We start from the raw sequence: 14778 nt of genomic DNA, 5'->3' as shown, positions 1-14778 counted from the left end.
AAAAAGGAGAAAAAAGAGAAAAGATAGATTGAGCGATTTTTTGTATCAAAAAAAAAAAAAAAAAACAATTCAAATCTCTCCAAATATAAAAGCAATTAGAGAAATAATATTATATAGACTTTTTTGTACAGACATCTCCTCAACTTTAAGCATTTAGAAAATCGTCCCTCAACTTTTAATTTATTGATAATTGCCTCCTAAACTTTGAAATTCAAAGATTGCGCGTAACAAATTATAAATTCAAGCCTACACAAATCAAATTTCAATATATATATATATATATATTTGAAAATGGGAATTTCAATCTAAATCATGACAATACAATCACTAATCCAAACGGAAGACTCAAACGCATTTAACGACTCAATCCCAACCACAAAAGTTTGGTTGAAATGATTAAGGGGGTAATAAATATACCAAGTTCCAACAAAGGGAAACTAAAGAGGCACATAACCAATCAAGCACATGTTTGGCTATTTCAAACACACCACAAACATTGCAAAAGCTGATGGGTAACTTTGGTCGACCGAAATCAAGAGACCAAAGGCACAACGGCCTACCACAACACTGCAAAGCACCATAACTTGCGGACTAAACATAACAACAACGCTGGAAGGTGGGCAGACCACCTCCATTATTACAATAAAAAACCAACACAACAACAAAAACACGCTAACACTTATAAGGAGTGTTGTACAACCAGAGACAGAGCTCCCGCATCATAGCCCAACCTGAAAAACCGGTGCCTCCCATCGCCAGAACCCACCAAGCCTCCGACCACAGTAACTTTCACTCCACAGCCCACATTGCCCCTCCCCAAAACCACATCGAAGAAAGGGGTAGGAACTCAAAGCAAAAGCGCCGCTTAAGATCTCTGCTTCCACCACCATCGGACCACACCCATAGTCACAAACCAACCACGCGAGACCCAGCCACCGACTCAAGGGCTAAGAGTTCGGCGACCAGCCAGCGGCGGCGCCGGACCCCAACCCTAAGCGAGAAAATAAAAGGGAACCCAAGCAGAAGAGAGAGAGTCTCGAGAGGGAGAGAGTATACAACTCTATAATCAAATTTCACTAATAAAACTATAAAAGAACTAATTGTTTATATAAAACATATATCCTAATCCAAAATATATAAAAGAGGCATATGCCTCTCTCCTGTTCACTTCGTCATCGTAAAAAAGGCGCCACGCTGGCGCCTTAACTTTTTTTTTTTTTTTTTTTTTTTTTTTTTTTTTTTTTTTGGTTTTCCCTTGCGTTGATTGCTTGCTCCTTTTTTCTGTTCTGCCAATCCTCTATCCTATTGAAGACTGAAGACGCGCAACTGATTGTCTAGGCACAAAGATCATTTTATCTTTTTTTTAAATCTATTATTCATTATCTTTGTTACAAATTAATGAAATTTTGCTAGTGAGTTTTTAAAAATATTAATTAAACTATTTCAATTATTTTTTCTTGTGTCATTGATACAGTAATATAGTTCTTTTTTATTATTGTTATTCTTTTATAGTGGAGTATAGGGAATTATGGAGTATATATATTCTAATTCTAAGTTATAAATCCTAATTTTAAACCTTAAACTTAAATACATATAAAAGAGTGGGTGAGAATTATATTATTCATTTCTATAGTTCTTCACGCTCCATTTTCTTGATTTCTTTTTTTCATATTTTAAATTTTTCGTTTATTTTAACTCTTTTTTATGTCTTTCTTTTGTTTTTCATACTTTTCGTGCTTCTTCTTATATGTTTTTCCTTTAAACTCTTTTATTTCTTTTTTTATTATTCTCCATACCCTGTTATGTTCTAAATCTTTAATTTGAAATCCAAAATCCAAGATCTTAATCTCATCCTAAATTAATACATAATCTTGTGGTAATAAAAATAATGTGTTTTAAGTACTTCGCTTTTTTCCTTTCATTTGTAAGTTTCAACTCTTTTATTTTTTAATTTTGTTATCTCATAAATTATGTTCATCATATGATAGTCGAAAATGGTGAGTTCGAGATATTTTACTTTTTTCCCCTTTCCTTTCTAAGTTTTAAATTTTTTTAAATGAATAATTTAGAATGTTTCATGTATTTATATATTTAAATGTAATGTTTGATTTAAACTACAATTAATGTATACTTTTTATTTTTTTTAAATTGAGTGGGGGATTCAAACTCTACAATTTCAAGAATGATGAAAAATAGACTCCACTAAACTATAAGCATTTTTTGAGCCCCAAAAAACGAACCCCCTATTTGTGCCATTTTGTCTTACTTTCTTCCTTTTCATTTTGTCTTACTTTCTTCCTTTTAGCAATTGGTCAATTCCTTAATCATGGTCCTTTGAACTCTTTCAAAACATAGTGCAACGAGTGAGATATTCATTCGATTAAATAATTATACAGATTGTTCCCAAAAAAAAAAATGCATATATATCGAGGGTCTCTTTAGTTTGCTGATTCGAGTTTTTAATTCGAGTTGAGATGTGATTTTATGTGAGAGTTTTTTACTATAGCAAAAAAGTTAGATGTGATTGTTTGTGAAAGCTTTTTACTGTAATAAAATTCAAATTTTAAACTCGAATCAGCGAAATGAACGGGGCCTGAATATTAGAAGTGAGATGAAAATAATATATATATATATATATACATAGAGGCACCTTATGGTTCAAATTTGAAGCAAAATTAGCATCTATGTTCAAACTATTTCATCCCAATGGGCTAAAATATATTGAATATTGGAAGGTAAGATAAAAAGAATGTACGTATAGATGTACCTTTTGGTTCAAATTCAAAGTTGATTTTACAATTTTTTATATCATGTATTTTTTTTTTCTATTACTTAACTAATAAGCATTGGAGATGGTCAAAAGAGAACTGAGAATTTGTTTAGCTGGGGAAACAAAAACCCACACTAGATAATAGCAAAATAGTAAATACCACCCTGAATAAGCCTTCCGCAATACGCTACTTATTTTCTGACTTTTTTTCAGTTATTATTTTATTTTTTTTTGTTTTTAAGAAAGTTTTTTTTTATAATTTTTTTCTGACATGCGACGAAAGCAAAAAAATTAAAAAAAAAGGAAAATATATTGGAATTGCTAGATGTTTTTCAACTAGGTTTTTAGCGCAAAAAAAAAAAAAAAAAATTTCGTCAATGGTTCCCACTAAGCAAACCACGATAGATTAAACAAATAGAAATAAAGAGAAGGTTTCAGAGAGAGAACAGAGAATAATAGCAATATATATATATATATATTTGTATTCAACTAATCATCATGAACAATCTGAAAAACTCTACACATAAATCTAAATAATAATCCAACTCGATCGAATACAAGCTAACTCCTATATTCAAATCTAAATAATAAGCATCATGCATTGTTATTAGTTTCTCATCATTCGTTATGATTGGAGTTGGAGAACGTCGAGTTAAAACTCAAAATAATCACAGAGTCCTTTAATTAAATGATTCGTATTTTAATTTAAATTATGATTTATAATTTATTATAATATTTTTTTTATAAAAAATACATATAAATTAAAAATAATTTTAATTTTATAATTTTAATTTATAAACCAAACGTCGTCTTAATAACGTGAAAACGTAAAAAAATTCTTCGATTTCAACTCCCTTCTTAAATTATCTGACTTAGAATCGGAAATGGTCAAAAGAGTAGAGATAATTTGCTTTGAATACTAAATACCGTCCTGAATAAACCCTCCGCAGTACGGCGTACTCTAGTACTTGCCTACTCATTCTCACGTTTTCTACTTATATTATATATTCTTTTTAAACAATTCTAACTTATTTTCTGACCTTAGAAAGAAGCAAAGGACATCAGAAAAGGTTTCGTACTAGGTTCTTTGATTTATTTATTTTTATTTTTATTTTTTGCTAGTTGTACTAGTTCTTTGATTGTTAGGAAATCCAAATAAAACCTACAGGGTTCTTATGGTTATCCTACCAAAAATAGAGGTTCTTATAAGGTAACATGATCTTTTATTAATAATGTCTGTTTTGATCGTTAAATTGACCATAATCACATCAACTTATTAAAAAAGTAATAAAACGGACAATTTCTAATCAAGATTTAATAATTAAAACTAAAAAAATTACAGGTAGCTTATTGTTTTCAAGATTTGCTGTAAAAATTTTCAGAGAGAAACATTTGAGTTTTTAAAAGATAAAAAATATCTAGGGCTTCCAAACTGCCCAAAGAGTTATCAAGAAGTAATTGAAATAGAAAATAATTTGCATTATCATAAAATATATTAAGAGGAATCTCTTCTTTTTCTATTGAGATGCCGAATATCAAATTGGAAATGCTAACCCTTTGATTAACTTGGGAAGGAGTACTTTGTAGCAGGAAAAAAAAAGAAAAAACTTGGAAGGAGTACTTGAAATGTAAATATTAAAGAGGTACGGAAAAGATTGAGATGTTTATAATTCTAGAATAGCATATATAACCTATTATAAAGTTGCAAATGAGACTTTCTAATTGGTCTTATTATTTGGGATAATTCTATTGGATCTCTTGCTTGGTCAATAAAATTCAGTTTGACCAGCCAAAAGACAATTCTATTGGATCTCTCTTTGTATATCACCTGTGGCTGTGAGAACACATTTTTTTTTTTTGCTCCGAAAAAAAAAATGTTTTGTTCAATGTGTACCCATCCGAAACATTAAAAATGTTTTAACATTATCCAAAAAAAAAAAGTTTTGTTAAAATTCAGTTTAACATTATGCATATTCAATGTGTACCCATCTCGTTCGTTTCGCTGATTCGAGTTTTGCTACAGTAAAAAGCTATCACAAACAGTCACATCTAACTTTTTTGCTACAGTAAAAAGCTCTCACATAAAATCACATCTCAACTTGAATTCTAAACTCGAATCAGCGAAACGAACATGGCTAAATTTGTTCTTTTTATTTTTTCCTTTTAGCATTGTGAATTCGAACTTGGATCTTAATTAACATTAAAGATATGGATAGATATTTATTTATAAGCCAAATATGTGAGTCAATAAATTTTAGTTATTTATAAATTATAAAAGCATCTCTTCTCATATTCTATATCATTACAATTGGCAGACCATGTTACGTTGTTTCCGTAAAAAGTTTTAAAGGAAAAAAAGTATTCATAATATTTAAAAAAGTAGAGAACATTAAAAAAATAGTCCTTGTGAGTGATATTTTTCAATCACACAATGTCATAATGATATATTACTCTGTAATTGTATATACTTATATACATATGGTAATTAATAAAATTAGATTTTTATTATGTAACTCCATTAAGTTTTATATTTAATCTAAAAAGTAAATATAATTAAAAACTCGTTCATATAAATATATGTGTATTTATATCAGCATATGTATAATGTAATTAAATAAAAAATTGATAATATAAGCTTTATAAGTGCTCAAAAATTTTGCAAAGTTTTTATCATTTTACCATGCTTTGGTAGAATATTTTGATGTTACCTTTTCACCTACCACATTAACTCATTATCAATAGCTCTAATGATAACCCACTTATATTAAAATCCTCAAAGGAAAAAAAAAAAAAAAAAAAACACCAAGTAGATCAAAAAATCCACCTTAATCATTCCCTTTCTTATCATCCCAAGTGATAAAGAACTTGTTCTTTTGAGTAAAAAATTCAAAAAAATGTAACTCAGGTTACAATTTTATTCGAGTTCATATTCTTTTAAGTTTAAATTTAAGTTTAAACTCGAGTTTAAACTCGAATTCAAGTTTCCACTTTAACTCGAGTTCAGAAACTCGAACTCAAATTAATGAACAATATTTTTTCTATTCTTAAAAATGCTATAACTTCTTCGTTTTAATTCTGATTGAGATGATTTTTTTTCTATGCATTGACAACGAAAAGACAAATAAAACCCGACCCATATACCTTATTAAAATTTTTCATCAACATTGAGTTTTTATTTAAATACTATCTAAATATAAATTCAAGTTTTGACTCACTCAAACACAAACTCAAAAGATTCTTATCTCAAATCATAACTAGAAAAGACAAATAAAACCCGACCCATATACCTTATTAAAATTTTTCATCAACATTGAGTTTTTATTTAAATACTATCTAAATATAAATTCAAGTTTTGACTCACTCAAACACAAACTCAAAAGATTCTTATCTCAAATCATAACTAAAATGTACACAACCAAACACAAACTCAAGTTACAAGTTCAACTCAAGTTATAACTCAAATTCAACTCAAAAATTATATTTAAGTTAAACTCTAAAAGAACAAGCTCAAAATCTCTTTATAATATCCCCACAAAAAAAAAAAAAAATCTCTTTACAATATATAGAATCTTAAAAGCTAAACAAAATTTCCAAACACACCCTCCATGCATACAAAAATTCTAGTCCCACTTCATTCTAGTGGACCCTAACACCTAATGCAAAGCCCTCTAAGCACATTTCATTTTTATTCTTATTTTTTTAGGGTTTTTTATTTTTTATTTTTTTTTCAAAAGCGCCAAAAAAAAAAAATCCTAAATCAAATTTCTTAATCGACAAAGTAAAACCGGCTCCTTCTTCCTTATCTTAATTTTTTTAAAATGTAAAAAGTAAATAACCAAAAACCTTCTTTTGAATTTGAAACGCTAAAAAGCATAAAACTTTGAAACGAAACGGAAGAAGAAGAAGAAGAAAGAGAGAAAAGCAAATTAAACAAATAAGAAATCTCCACGCGTGACCTGCACTCTCTCCGGAGTATCCCCACGAGTCGCTTTCATGAACCCTCAACGGGCACATTTCCTCAGCAAACCGCGAGTGTCAGACAGTCTCGGTCTCTCCGCGAGTGGGACACCCCAGCGGTGCATATATATACATATATATATATATATATATATATATATATATATATATATAAACCCCTCGCGTATTACATGCCATACATGGAAGAGAAAAGGAAAGCGCAAAAGGGAAGGAAATAAGAATACAATACAAACACCACTGAATTGTATACATATACACTTATATATACACATATAGATATAGATATACACACGCCCACATTGGGGGTAACGCTTCTTTTCTTCATCTTTTCTCAATTTCGTTCAACCCCGCATTTCAGAGTCTGTCTGTTAACTTTTTTCCCCATACCAAAACCAGAGAGTGATAAATAAAAGAGAAAAAAAAAAAATTCTCAGATTAATCCCTCGTATCGTCGACGACGGCGGCGCCGCCACGTGTACCCGAGACGGTGTCGTTTTAGTCTCCCTCCGATTAAAAAGAGAGAAGTAAAACGACAACAAAAAGAGAAAAAGAAAAACTCAGATTCGGAGAAGAGAATGAAATGAAGGTGACCGAAGGAAACCATGTTCTCGCCGCCGACGCCGATGCCACGTGTAGCTAACACGGCGTCGTTTTAGTCCTCGGCGGTTTCGTGTTTCTTGTTCATTTTCTTTTTATTTTTATTATTTCTTGTTACTAGTAGTCAGAGATGGGCTCGAGCCCGATTGTGGGCCCAGACGGAGTGAGCGGCGGCGGGGGCGGCGGAGGAGGAGGGAGCTGCAGCCACGTCAGCATGAAGTGTTGGTGCCAGCAACACCTCCACCACCAGCTGCAGCGGTTTCTGCTCTCCTCGGGATTCGTGTTCTTCGTGGCCTGCCTCGCGCTGTTTGGATCGCTCGCCATGTTGTACGCGCGCTTCGCCTTCGCCCCCGGCATCCGAACGACGACCGGTCTGTCGTCGTTTGGTTGCCGCGACGACAATGAGGGCTCGTGGTCCGTCGGCGTCTTCTTCGGCGACTCTCCCTTCTCCCTCCAACCCATTGAGGCTGTAAGTTCTAATTTCTTCAATTTTTTTAATTAAATTATTATTTTTTGGTTAATTTTGATCTTTTTTTTTTCAAAAAAATTTTATAGGAGAATGTTTGGAGCGACGAGAGTGCGGCCTGGCCGGTGGCGAATCCGGTCGTGACGTGTGCATCGGTATCGGAGGCCGGTTTCCCAAGTAATTTTGTGGCTGATCCTTTTCTCTACGTTCAGGTAGCTAAAATCTCCTTTCAATTTGGCTTTGAAAAAATAAAATAAAAAACAAAGAGCTTGTTGTTTTGTTTAGTATTCACCTAAAAAAAACTGTCACTGTCAAGTATGGAGGACAAGAATTTTATGAGAAAAAAAGGAAAACATTAGCAAATATATTCACTCTTCTGCCTTAGCAATGCTTTGTTCTATGAAGGTTTTTTTTTTAAAAATAAAAAATTATTACTAGGTGGGTAGGTGGTCCTGAGAAATAGAACCTCAGATAATTCTAGCTTGTAAGAAAAAAAAGAAAAGTAAATTACAGGAACGGTCTATTATAAACTTTTTAAAAGGTGATAATTTGATCATTAAATTTTTTTTTTATAAAACGAATTCTAAATTATTTAAAAATGTGTAATATAATTCTTTTTGTCAATACCGTTTAAAAAATAATGACATAATAATTTAAAATAATAATATTATGATCCTTTATTTCTTTATGATGTAATTTTTTAGACCCAATCGATTTTAATATGTTAAGATTTAGTCTATATTTTTAGATGACATTTAACGGAAAGGATGACATTACACCATTTTAAATAATTTGGGAGTCATTTTGTCAAAAAAAAAATTAAAGACTAAATTGTCACCTTTTAACAAGTTTAGAGACCATTCGTATCAATTACCTTAAAAAAATTGTGCTCTCTTTTGGTAATTGTCTGTTTGGGTATTTAGAGAAGAATTAAAACTTTCAAGGAGAGGCAAATTAACCATTGTAAACTGGTTTTAGAGGAGAGTTATGAGGGCTTCCAAGTACGAAACTGGGTGGGAGACGCTTTAAATGATGTTAAAGCAATTGCTGTTCATAGTCAAATTTATTTATTTATTTATTTTAAGTAGAACGAAAAGTGAATTATTTTTTTATTTTTTTATTAATGTCTGCTGTGTAGTACCCTGAAAAAAAAAGCCATTGTATATGTTGTTGAACTTTCTCAAGTTGGTTCATTATAATAGGTTATCAATAATTGCAAATTGTAGTGGACCACTGTTAAATAATAATAATAATAATAATAATAATAATAATAATAATAATACAAAGTACGTGTCCTTAAGTACTAGGTTAAGTGAGATATTACTGTACAAGGAACGCCCCCATTGAGATTCCTGTATAGCTGTTTAAACGTCAGCCATTGTGTATGTGATATGTAATAGACCTTTCTAGTCTTCTACTTTAGAAATTTTCAGTAGTAGAGATGGAAAACTTTCAGCATTTAAGCCTTGTCCAATTTACTCAACAGTGACTTAAATATTTCAATTATTAACTTTGACAAGTTTAACCTTTTTCTCTAGCATTTGAGGACTTTAACCAAAGCTTTTAAGATGTATTTGTTTAATAACTGGATTAGGATTAATGAAGGGCTTGAATTTTCTTGTTGACGAGGCCCTTTTCAAAGCGACATCGCAAGGTAAAGGCATAAATGTTTGCTGGTCTATTTCTTGATAAAGATGCTTTAAGAACCTGAGAATATATAAATACGAGTCATGAGGCCCTGTGTGGACTATGAAATAGCCATTACCCCGGGTAAAAATATTAATTAATTAATTAAATTAATTAATTATATGATAACTTGTGACGCCCATGTTGTATATTCTCATAAAAATATTCATTGTCATTATGGTAGAAACAGAAGTCAAAACAGTTTTCTGTTTGTTGCACTTGATTATGATTTATTCTCTCTTAATTTTGTCTTCAAGTAACTCATCCATATTCCGCTTAATCACCCAAAATCTCTCAGAAAGTGCCTTCATTTGGTAAACCACTATATTGACCAGCTAATTGACTAAATCAGGTGCTAGAAAAGTCGTAGACGTGGTTACGCATGTGTGTACACATGTACCGTGTCACATTGGAAAAACAACTAATTACCATATACATTTATTTTCCTTTTCCAGAGTGATGCTTTGTACCTGTTTTATGAAACCAAAAATTCAATAACTATGCAAGGCGATATTGGAGTTGCAAAAAGTACTGATGGGGGAGCAACATGGCAACAGTTGGGCATAGCCTTGGATGAAGAGTGGCATCTTTCTTACCCGTATGTTTTTGAGGACCTCGGCCAAGTAAGTAATATAAAATTTCTTTAATATGCATAAACTTTTCAGACATTTAAATACTTCATTCTTCATTTAAAAAAAAAAAATGTAGAATGGACCTATAAAATGTTTCAATCACAATTGGTTGGTACACATCAGTCTGAGTTTCCGAGCTTAGGAACTCATGACTCTGTTATTTATCTAAATTCAATCTCGTTATTGTTTCTTACAGATATATATGATGCCCGAAGGTAGTGTGAAAGGGGAACTTCGTTTGTACCAAGCGGTTAAATTTCCTCTGCAGTGGAGACTGAAGAAAGTAATCATGAAGAAACCTCTTGTTGATTCATTTATCATCAAATACAATGATATGTATTGGCTCTTTGGTTCTGATCACAGCGGTTTCGGAACCCAAAAGAATGGACAATTAGAAATCTGGTATAGCAGCTCAATTCTTGGTCCTTGGAAACCACACAGAAAGAATCCTATATATAACACAGATAAGAGCTTCGGGGCTCGTAATGGTGGTAGACCATTTTTTTATGACGGACACCTTTACCGCATTGGCCAAGATTGTGGTGAAACATATGGAAGACAAGTACGCGTCTTCAGGGTGGAAGTTCTTACCAAATATGAATACAAAGAAGTCGAAGTGCCCTTAGGCCTAGCAGAGCCAACTAAGGGTCGGAATGCTTGGAATGGCGCTCGCTACCATCAACTGGATGTTCAGAAGTTAAGTAATGGTAAATGGATTGCAGTAATGGATGGAGACCGAGTCCCTTCTGGCGATTCAGTCCGTCGGTTTATTCTTGGCTGTACTTCAGTTGCAGTTGCTCTCCTACTTGTTGCATTATTGGGTTTGTTGCTTGGAACTGTGAAGTGCATCATTCCCCTTAACTGGTGCACTCACAGTTCAGGGAAGAGAAGTGATGCATTCTTGTCCTGGGAAAGGTCATACTTGTTCTCTTCCAAAGTGAGACGGTTTTGTAGCCGCTTGAACAGATCAGGTTCATACCTTAGAGGTAGGATTAGGCCTAATAGTTGTGCTGGAAGATTAGTTCTTGCCATTATTTTCATAGTCGGAGTTGTGGCAATGTGCACCGGGGTTAAGTTTATCTATGGTGGGAGTGGTGCAGAAGAAGCTTATCCATGGAAAGGTCATTACGCGCAGTTCACCTTGTTAACAATGACCTATGAAGCTCGGCTTTGGAATTTAAAATTGTATGTGAAGCACTACTCTAGATGTTCTTCAGTCAGAGAAATTGTTGTTGTATGGAACAAGGGAACACCTCCTAGAGTGAGTGATTTTGACTCAACGGTGCCAATTAGGATCAGAATCGAGGAAGAGAACTCACTGAATAATCGGTTCAAGGAGGATTCATTGATTAAGACGCGAGCTGTTCTTGAGCTTGACGACGACATTATGATGACTTGTGATGACCTTGAGCGTGGCTTTAAACTTTGGCGCCAACATCCAGATCGCATAGTGGGGTTCTATCCCCGGCTCAGCCATGGAAGCCAATTAAAGTATCGGGGTGAACAGTTTGCCAGAAGACATAAAGGTTACAACATGATCCTCACGGGGGCAGCTTTCATTGATAGTAAAACGGCTTTTCAGAGGTATTGGAGTGAAGAAGCTAGGCAAGGTAGGGAAGTGGTTGACAAATACTTTAACTGTGAAGATGTGCTTATGAATTTTTTGTATGCAAATGCTAGTTCAAGTAGGAGAGTAGATTATGTAAGACCAACATGGACTATAGACACATCCAAATTGTCCGGTGCGGCGATCAGCCGGAATACGCAGGTGCACTTTCAGAAAAGAACCGACTGCCTGATGAAGTTCTCCGAGATGTACGGAAGTTTGGCTGCGCATAAGTGGAAATTCAATGACAGGAAGGATGGTTGGGATGTATAGTGATGAAATCTCTTCTTGACTCTTGTTTATCCATCTCCTATACTTTTTGGTAAAGTTCTAGCCGTCTAGGTAATTTTCTTGTCTATATTTTTTTTTCCCCTTGTGAACATGAGGTGGGGAATGGGCTTTTTTTTTTTTTTTTTTGTGAATAGTTTTTTGTTGTTCAGATGGTCATTGGTCTTGTTCATGGCTTTTCTTTTAATGAAAATTCTAGGGTTGGTTTTTATTCCTCCATGTTGGTATTCTCCAGAATAGTGCTTTTTCAATGCCCCATTCCAGATGTTAACGCTTTAATAGGTTCAAATTTTAGTTAACAGAGAGGAGAATTAAAGAATATGGTCCTCTTAGAGCATGTATTCAGATTTATCACTTATGTTCATCCTTGCTACTTTTTTTAGTTTTGTATCGTTATTGTTGGGCAGGATTATCAGCAATTTTAGAACTCTCCTCCATCATCATGGTTCACGTTATATCAGTGTCTGAGTACTTAATACGAATGAGCCATAACATAAACTCCATTATAGCTATTTTTTACTCCATCATCATGGTTCACGTTTACGGGTAGAGAATACATAAAGTTGAGCATATCTATAAGTTCATATAAAAGAGGCTATAGATCATACTTTGACATCCTTTCTTGCTTGTTTTCTTTCTTTTTAGTTTGTATGATTTACGTACAGATGTTGCTCGCAGACTATCAATAGATGATAAATATAGTGCAAAGTTCATTGGGTTTGAGCCACGTGTTACATTGATTTTTGAGAAAATTTCATTTTAGTATCTGTGTTATATTGAAATATAAGTCTGGTACCTTATATTTTTAACAATTTAATGCGGGTACCTTGATGTATTAAAAAATCATATTTTAGTATCGTGAGGCATTTTTTTAGGACGTGAAAGGTCATTTATGCCCTTCTACTTGATTTGTCTAGAATATTTGGTATTCTATGTTATATTAAAATATGAATTCGGTACCCTATATTTTTAATAATTTCATGCGAGAACATTAACGTTTTAGAAAATTATTTTTTAATACCCTGAGACCTTTTTGGGATGTGAAATGTCATTTTTATCTTTATACTTCAATTGTTCAGAATTTTTTTTATAAATACATTAAAAATATTTGAAAATCTTAAAATGAAAAAAAAAAACTAAGAGGGAGAGGAATAGAAATTTGAATTTATTTTTTAAATATTTTTTAATAAATTTTTTTAAAAAAATTATGGACAAATCAAGTTCAACGTCATGTTTAAAAATGCAATGGGTACTAAAGTGAAATTTTTCCATTGATTTATTGTTAAAGTATTTGTTTTTGCGCAATGAGTTTGTAAATTGAAGGCTTTTGCAACTTTTACAGGAGAAGAAAAAAAAAGAAATCATTTTTAATATTATATCAAAGAATTTTAAATTTATTACAAGTAAAAAGTTGTCATTTTTAATTAATAAATATTGATGAAAATTTACATTTTTGTCAATTGAAACTTTACAACTCATAAACACGAGAGATTATTGAGATTCTAAAAGATATATCTATTCATAGTTAAAGAATTATACGTGCATCGCCCTATAAAAAAAATAATAATATTACGAGCATCTCTTCCAAATAAACCACATCAAAAAGTGTGTATATACACACACACGAAGAAACGAATAATTTTTATAAATAGTAGACGAAAAAATAGTATGTTCACGAAGAGTCGTATAATTTTATATATGTATTCTCTCTCAAAAAAAGAATTAAGAGAAAAAGGAAAAAAAAAAAAAAAAAAGAGAAAGTAGTATCAACAAAAAGTAATTAAATGATAAAAAAATATAAAAAAGACAACAACAAAAAAAAATCAACCATGACAAAACATCAAGAAGATAAGTATGATCTAAAAAGAAAAAGAAAAAATGATCATAAGCTCTCAAAAGGACTCTTACGCAAAAAAACAAAAAAAAAAACAAAAAGAAGAGAGCCCATATGACTGGAAAGAGAGAAAAAAGACGAATTGAGAAATCAATGGAAGGAGAAATATACGTAAAAAGAAAAGTTCGCTTGCAAATTAAAGATATTGATAGTAAACAGTTGACAATTAATCATCTACTACAAATCAAGTAATATACATATCTTTATAAATTATAATACGATCAGGATAATTATACTTTAAGTATACTTACATAGATTATAGATAGATTAGTTACTGCATAAGTTGTGTGTGTGTATGTGTTTTCTTTTTTTTTTTTTTTACGTTTAACTATACGCAGTTTTTTGTGAAAATGCAAATGATTCACACATTATTTATAATTAATAGTGTAATTGATAATGTCTAAGATTAAGTACGCTCCTTTGGACGTTCCCAAACTAATACAGTAAAATAAGAAATTGAAAGATTTAATGTTCGTTTAGTTTATTGATTTGAGTTTTTAATTTGAGTTTAAAATTTAATTTTATATGAGAATTTTTTACTGTATTAAAAAAATTAAATGTGATTATTTTTTAAAATTTTTAACTATAATAAAATTTAAATTTTAAACTCAAATTTGTGAAATGAACAGAACTTTAATTCACTCAATTTAAAAGTTAGTTGCGAGATTTTCGGATTTACACAACTCTAACATTGTGTGCCCAGATTGGCACAGAATTATGTACTCATGTTGGCTCGCTCTCCAACACGACTCGTCGGATAAAAATAATCCCTTGTCATCATCACCGATTCACCGTAGCCATGAACTAGCTTTATTTATTTATTTATTTATTTAATTTCGGCATGTTAAATAGCCAGAAGAA

The 14778-nt window shown here is 31.9% G+C and overlaps 1 protein-coding gene across 1 annotated transcript; it reads left to right on the top strand.

Annotated features, from left to right (window-relative positions):
• The first annotated feature begins 6944 nt into the window (after positions 1–6944).
• LOC21388688 (glycosyltransferase family protein 64 protein C5) lies at positions 6945–12128 on the top strand. The gene is made up of 4 exons (XM_010096874.2): positions 6945–7814; positions 7901–8023; positions 9953–10120; positions 10326–12128. The coding sequence occupies exons 1-4, from the start codon at positions 7476–7478 to the stop codon at positions 12006–12008; spliced, it is 2313 nt and encodes a 770-aa protein (XP_010095176.1). The 5' UTR covers positions 6945–7475; the 3' UTR covers positions 12009–12128.
• Positions 12129–14778: the final 2650 nt, after the last annotated feature.

Source organism: Morus notabilis, unplaced genomic scaffold (genome assembly GCF_000414095.1).
Source record: "Morus notabilis unplaced genomic scaffold, ASM41409v2 Scaffold931, whole genome shotgun sequence".
Classification (NCBI taxonomy): Eukaryota; Viridiplantae; Streptophyta; class Magnoliopsida; order Rosales; family Moraceae; genus Morus; species Morus notabilis.
The sequence above is the reverse complement of the archived record's forward strand: the minus strand, read 5'-3'. Positions and strand labels throughout refer to the sequence as shown.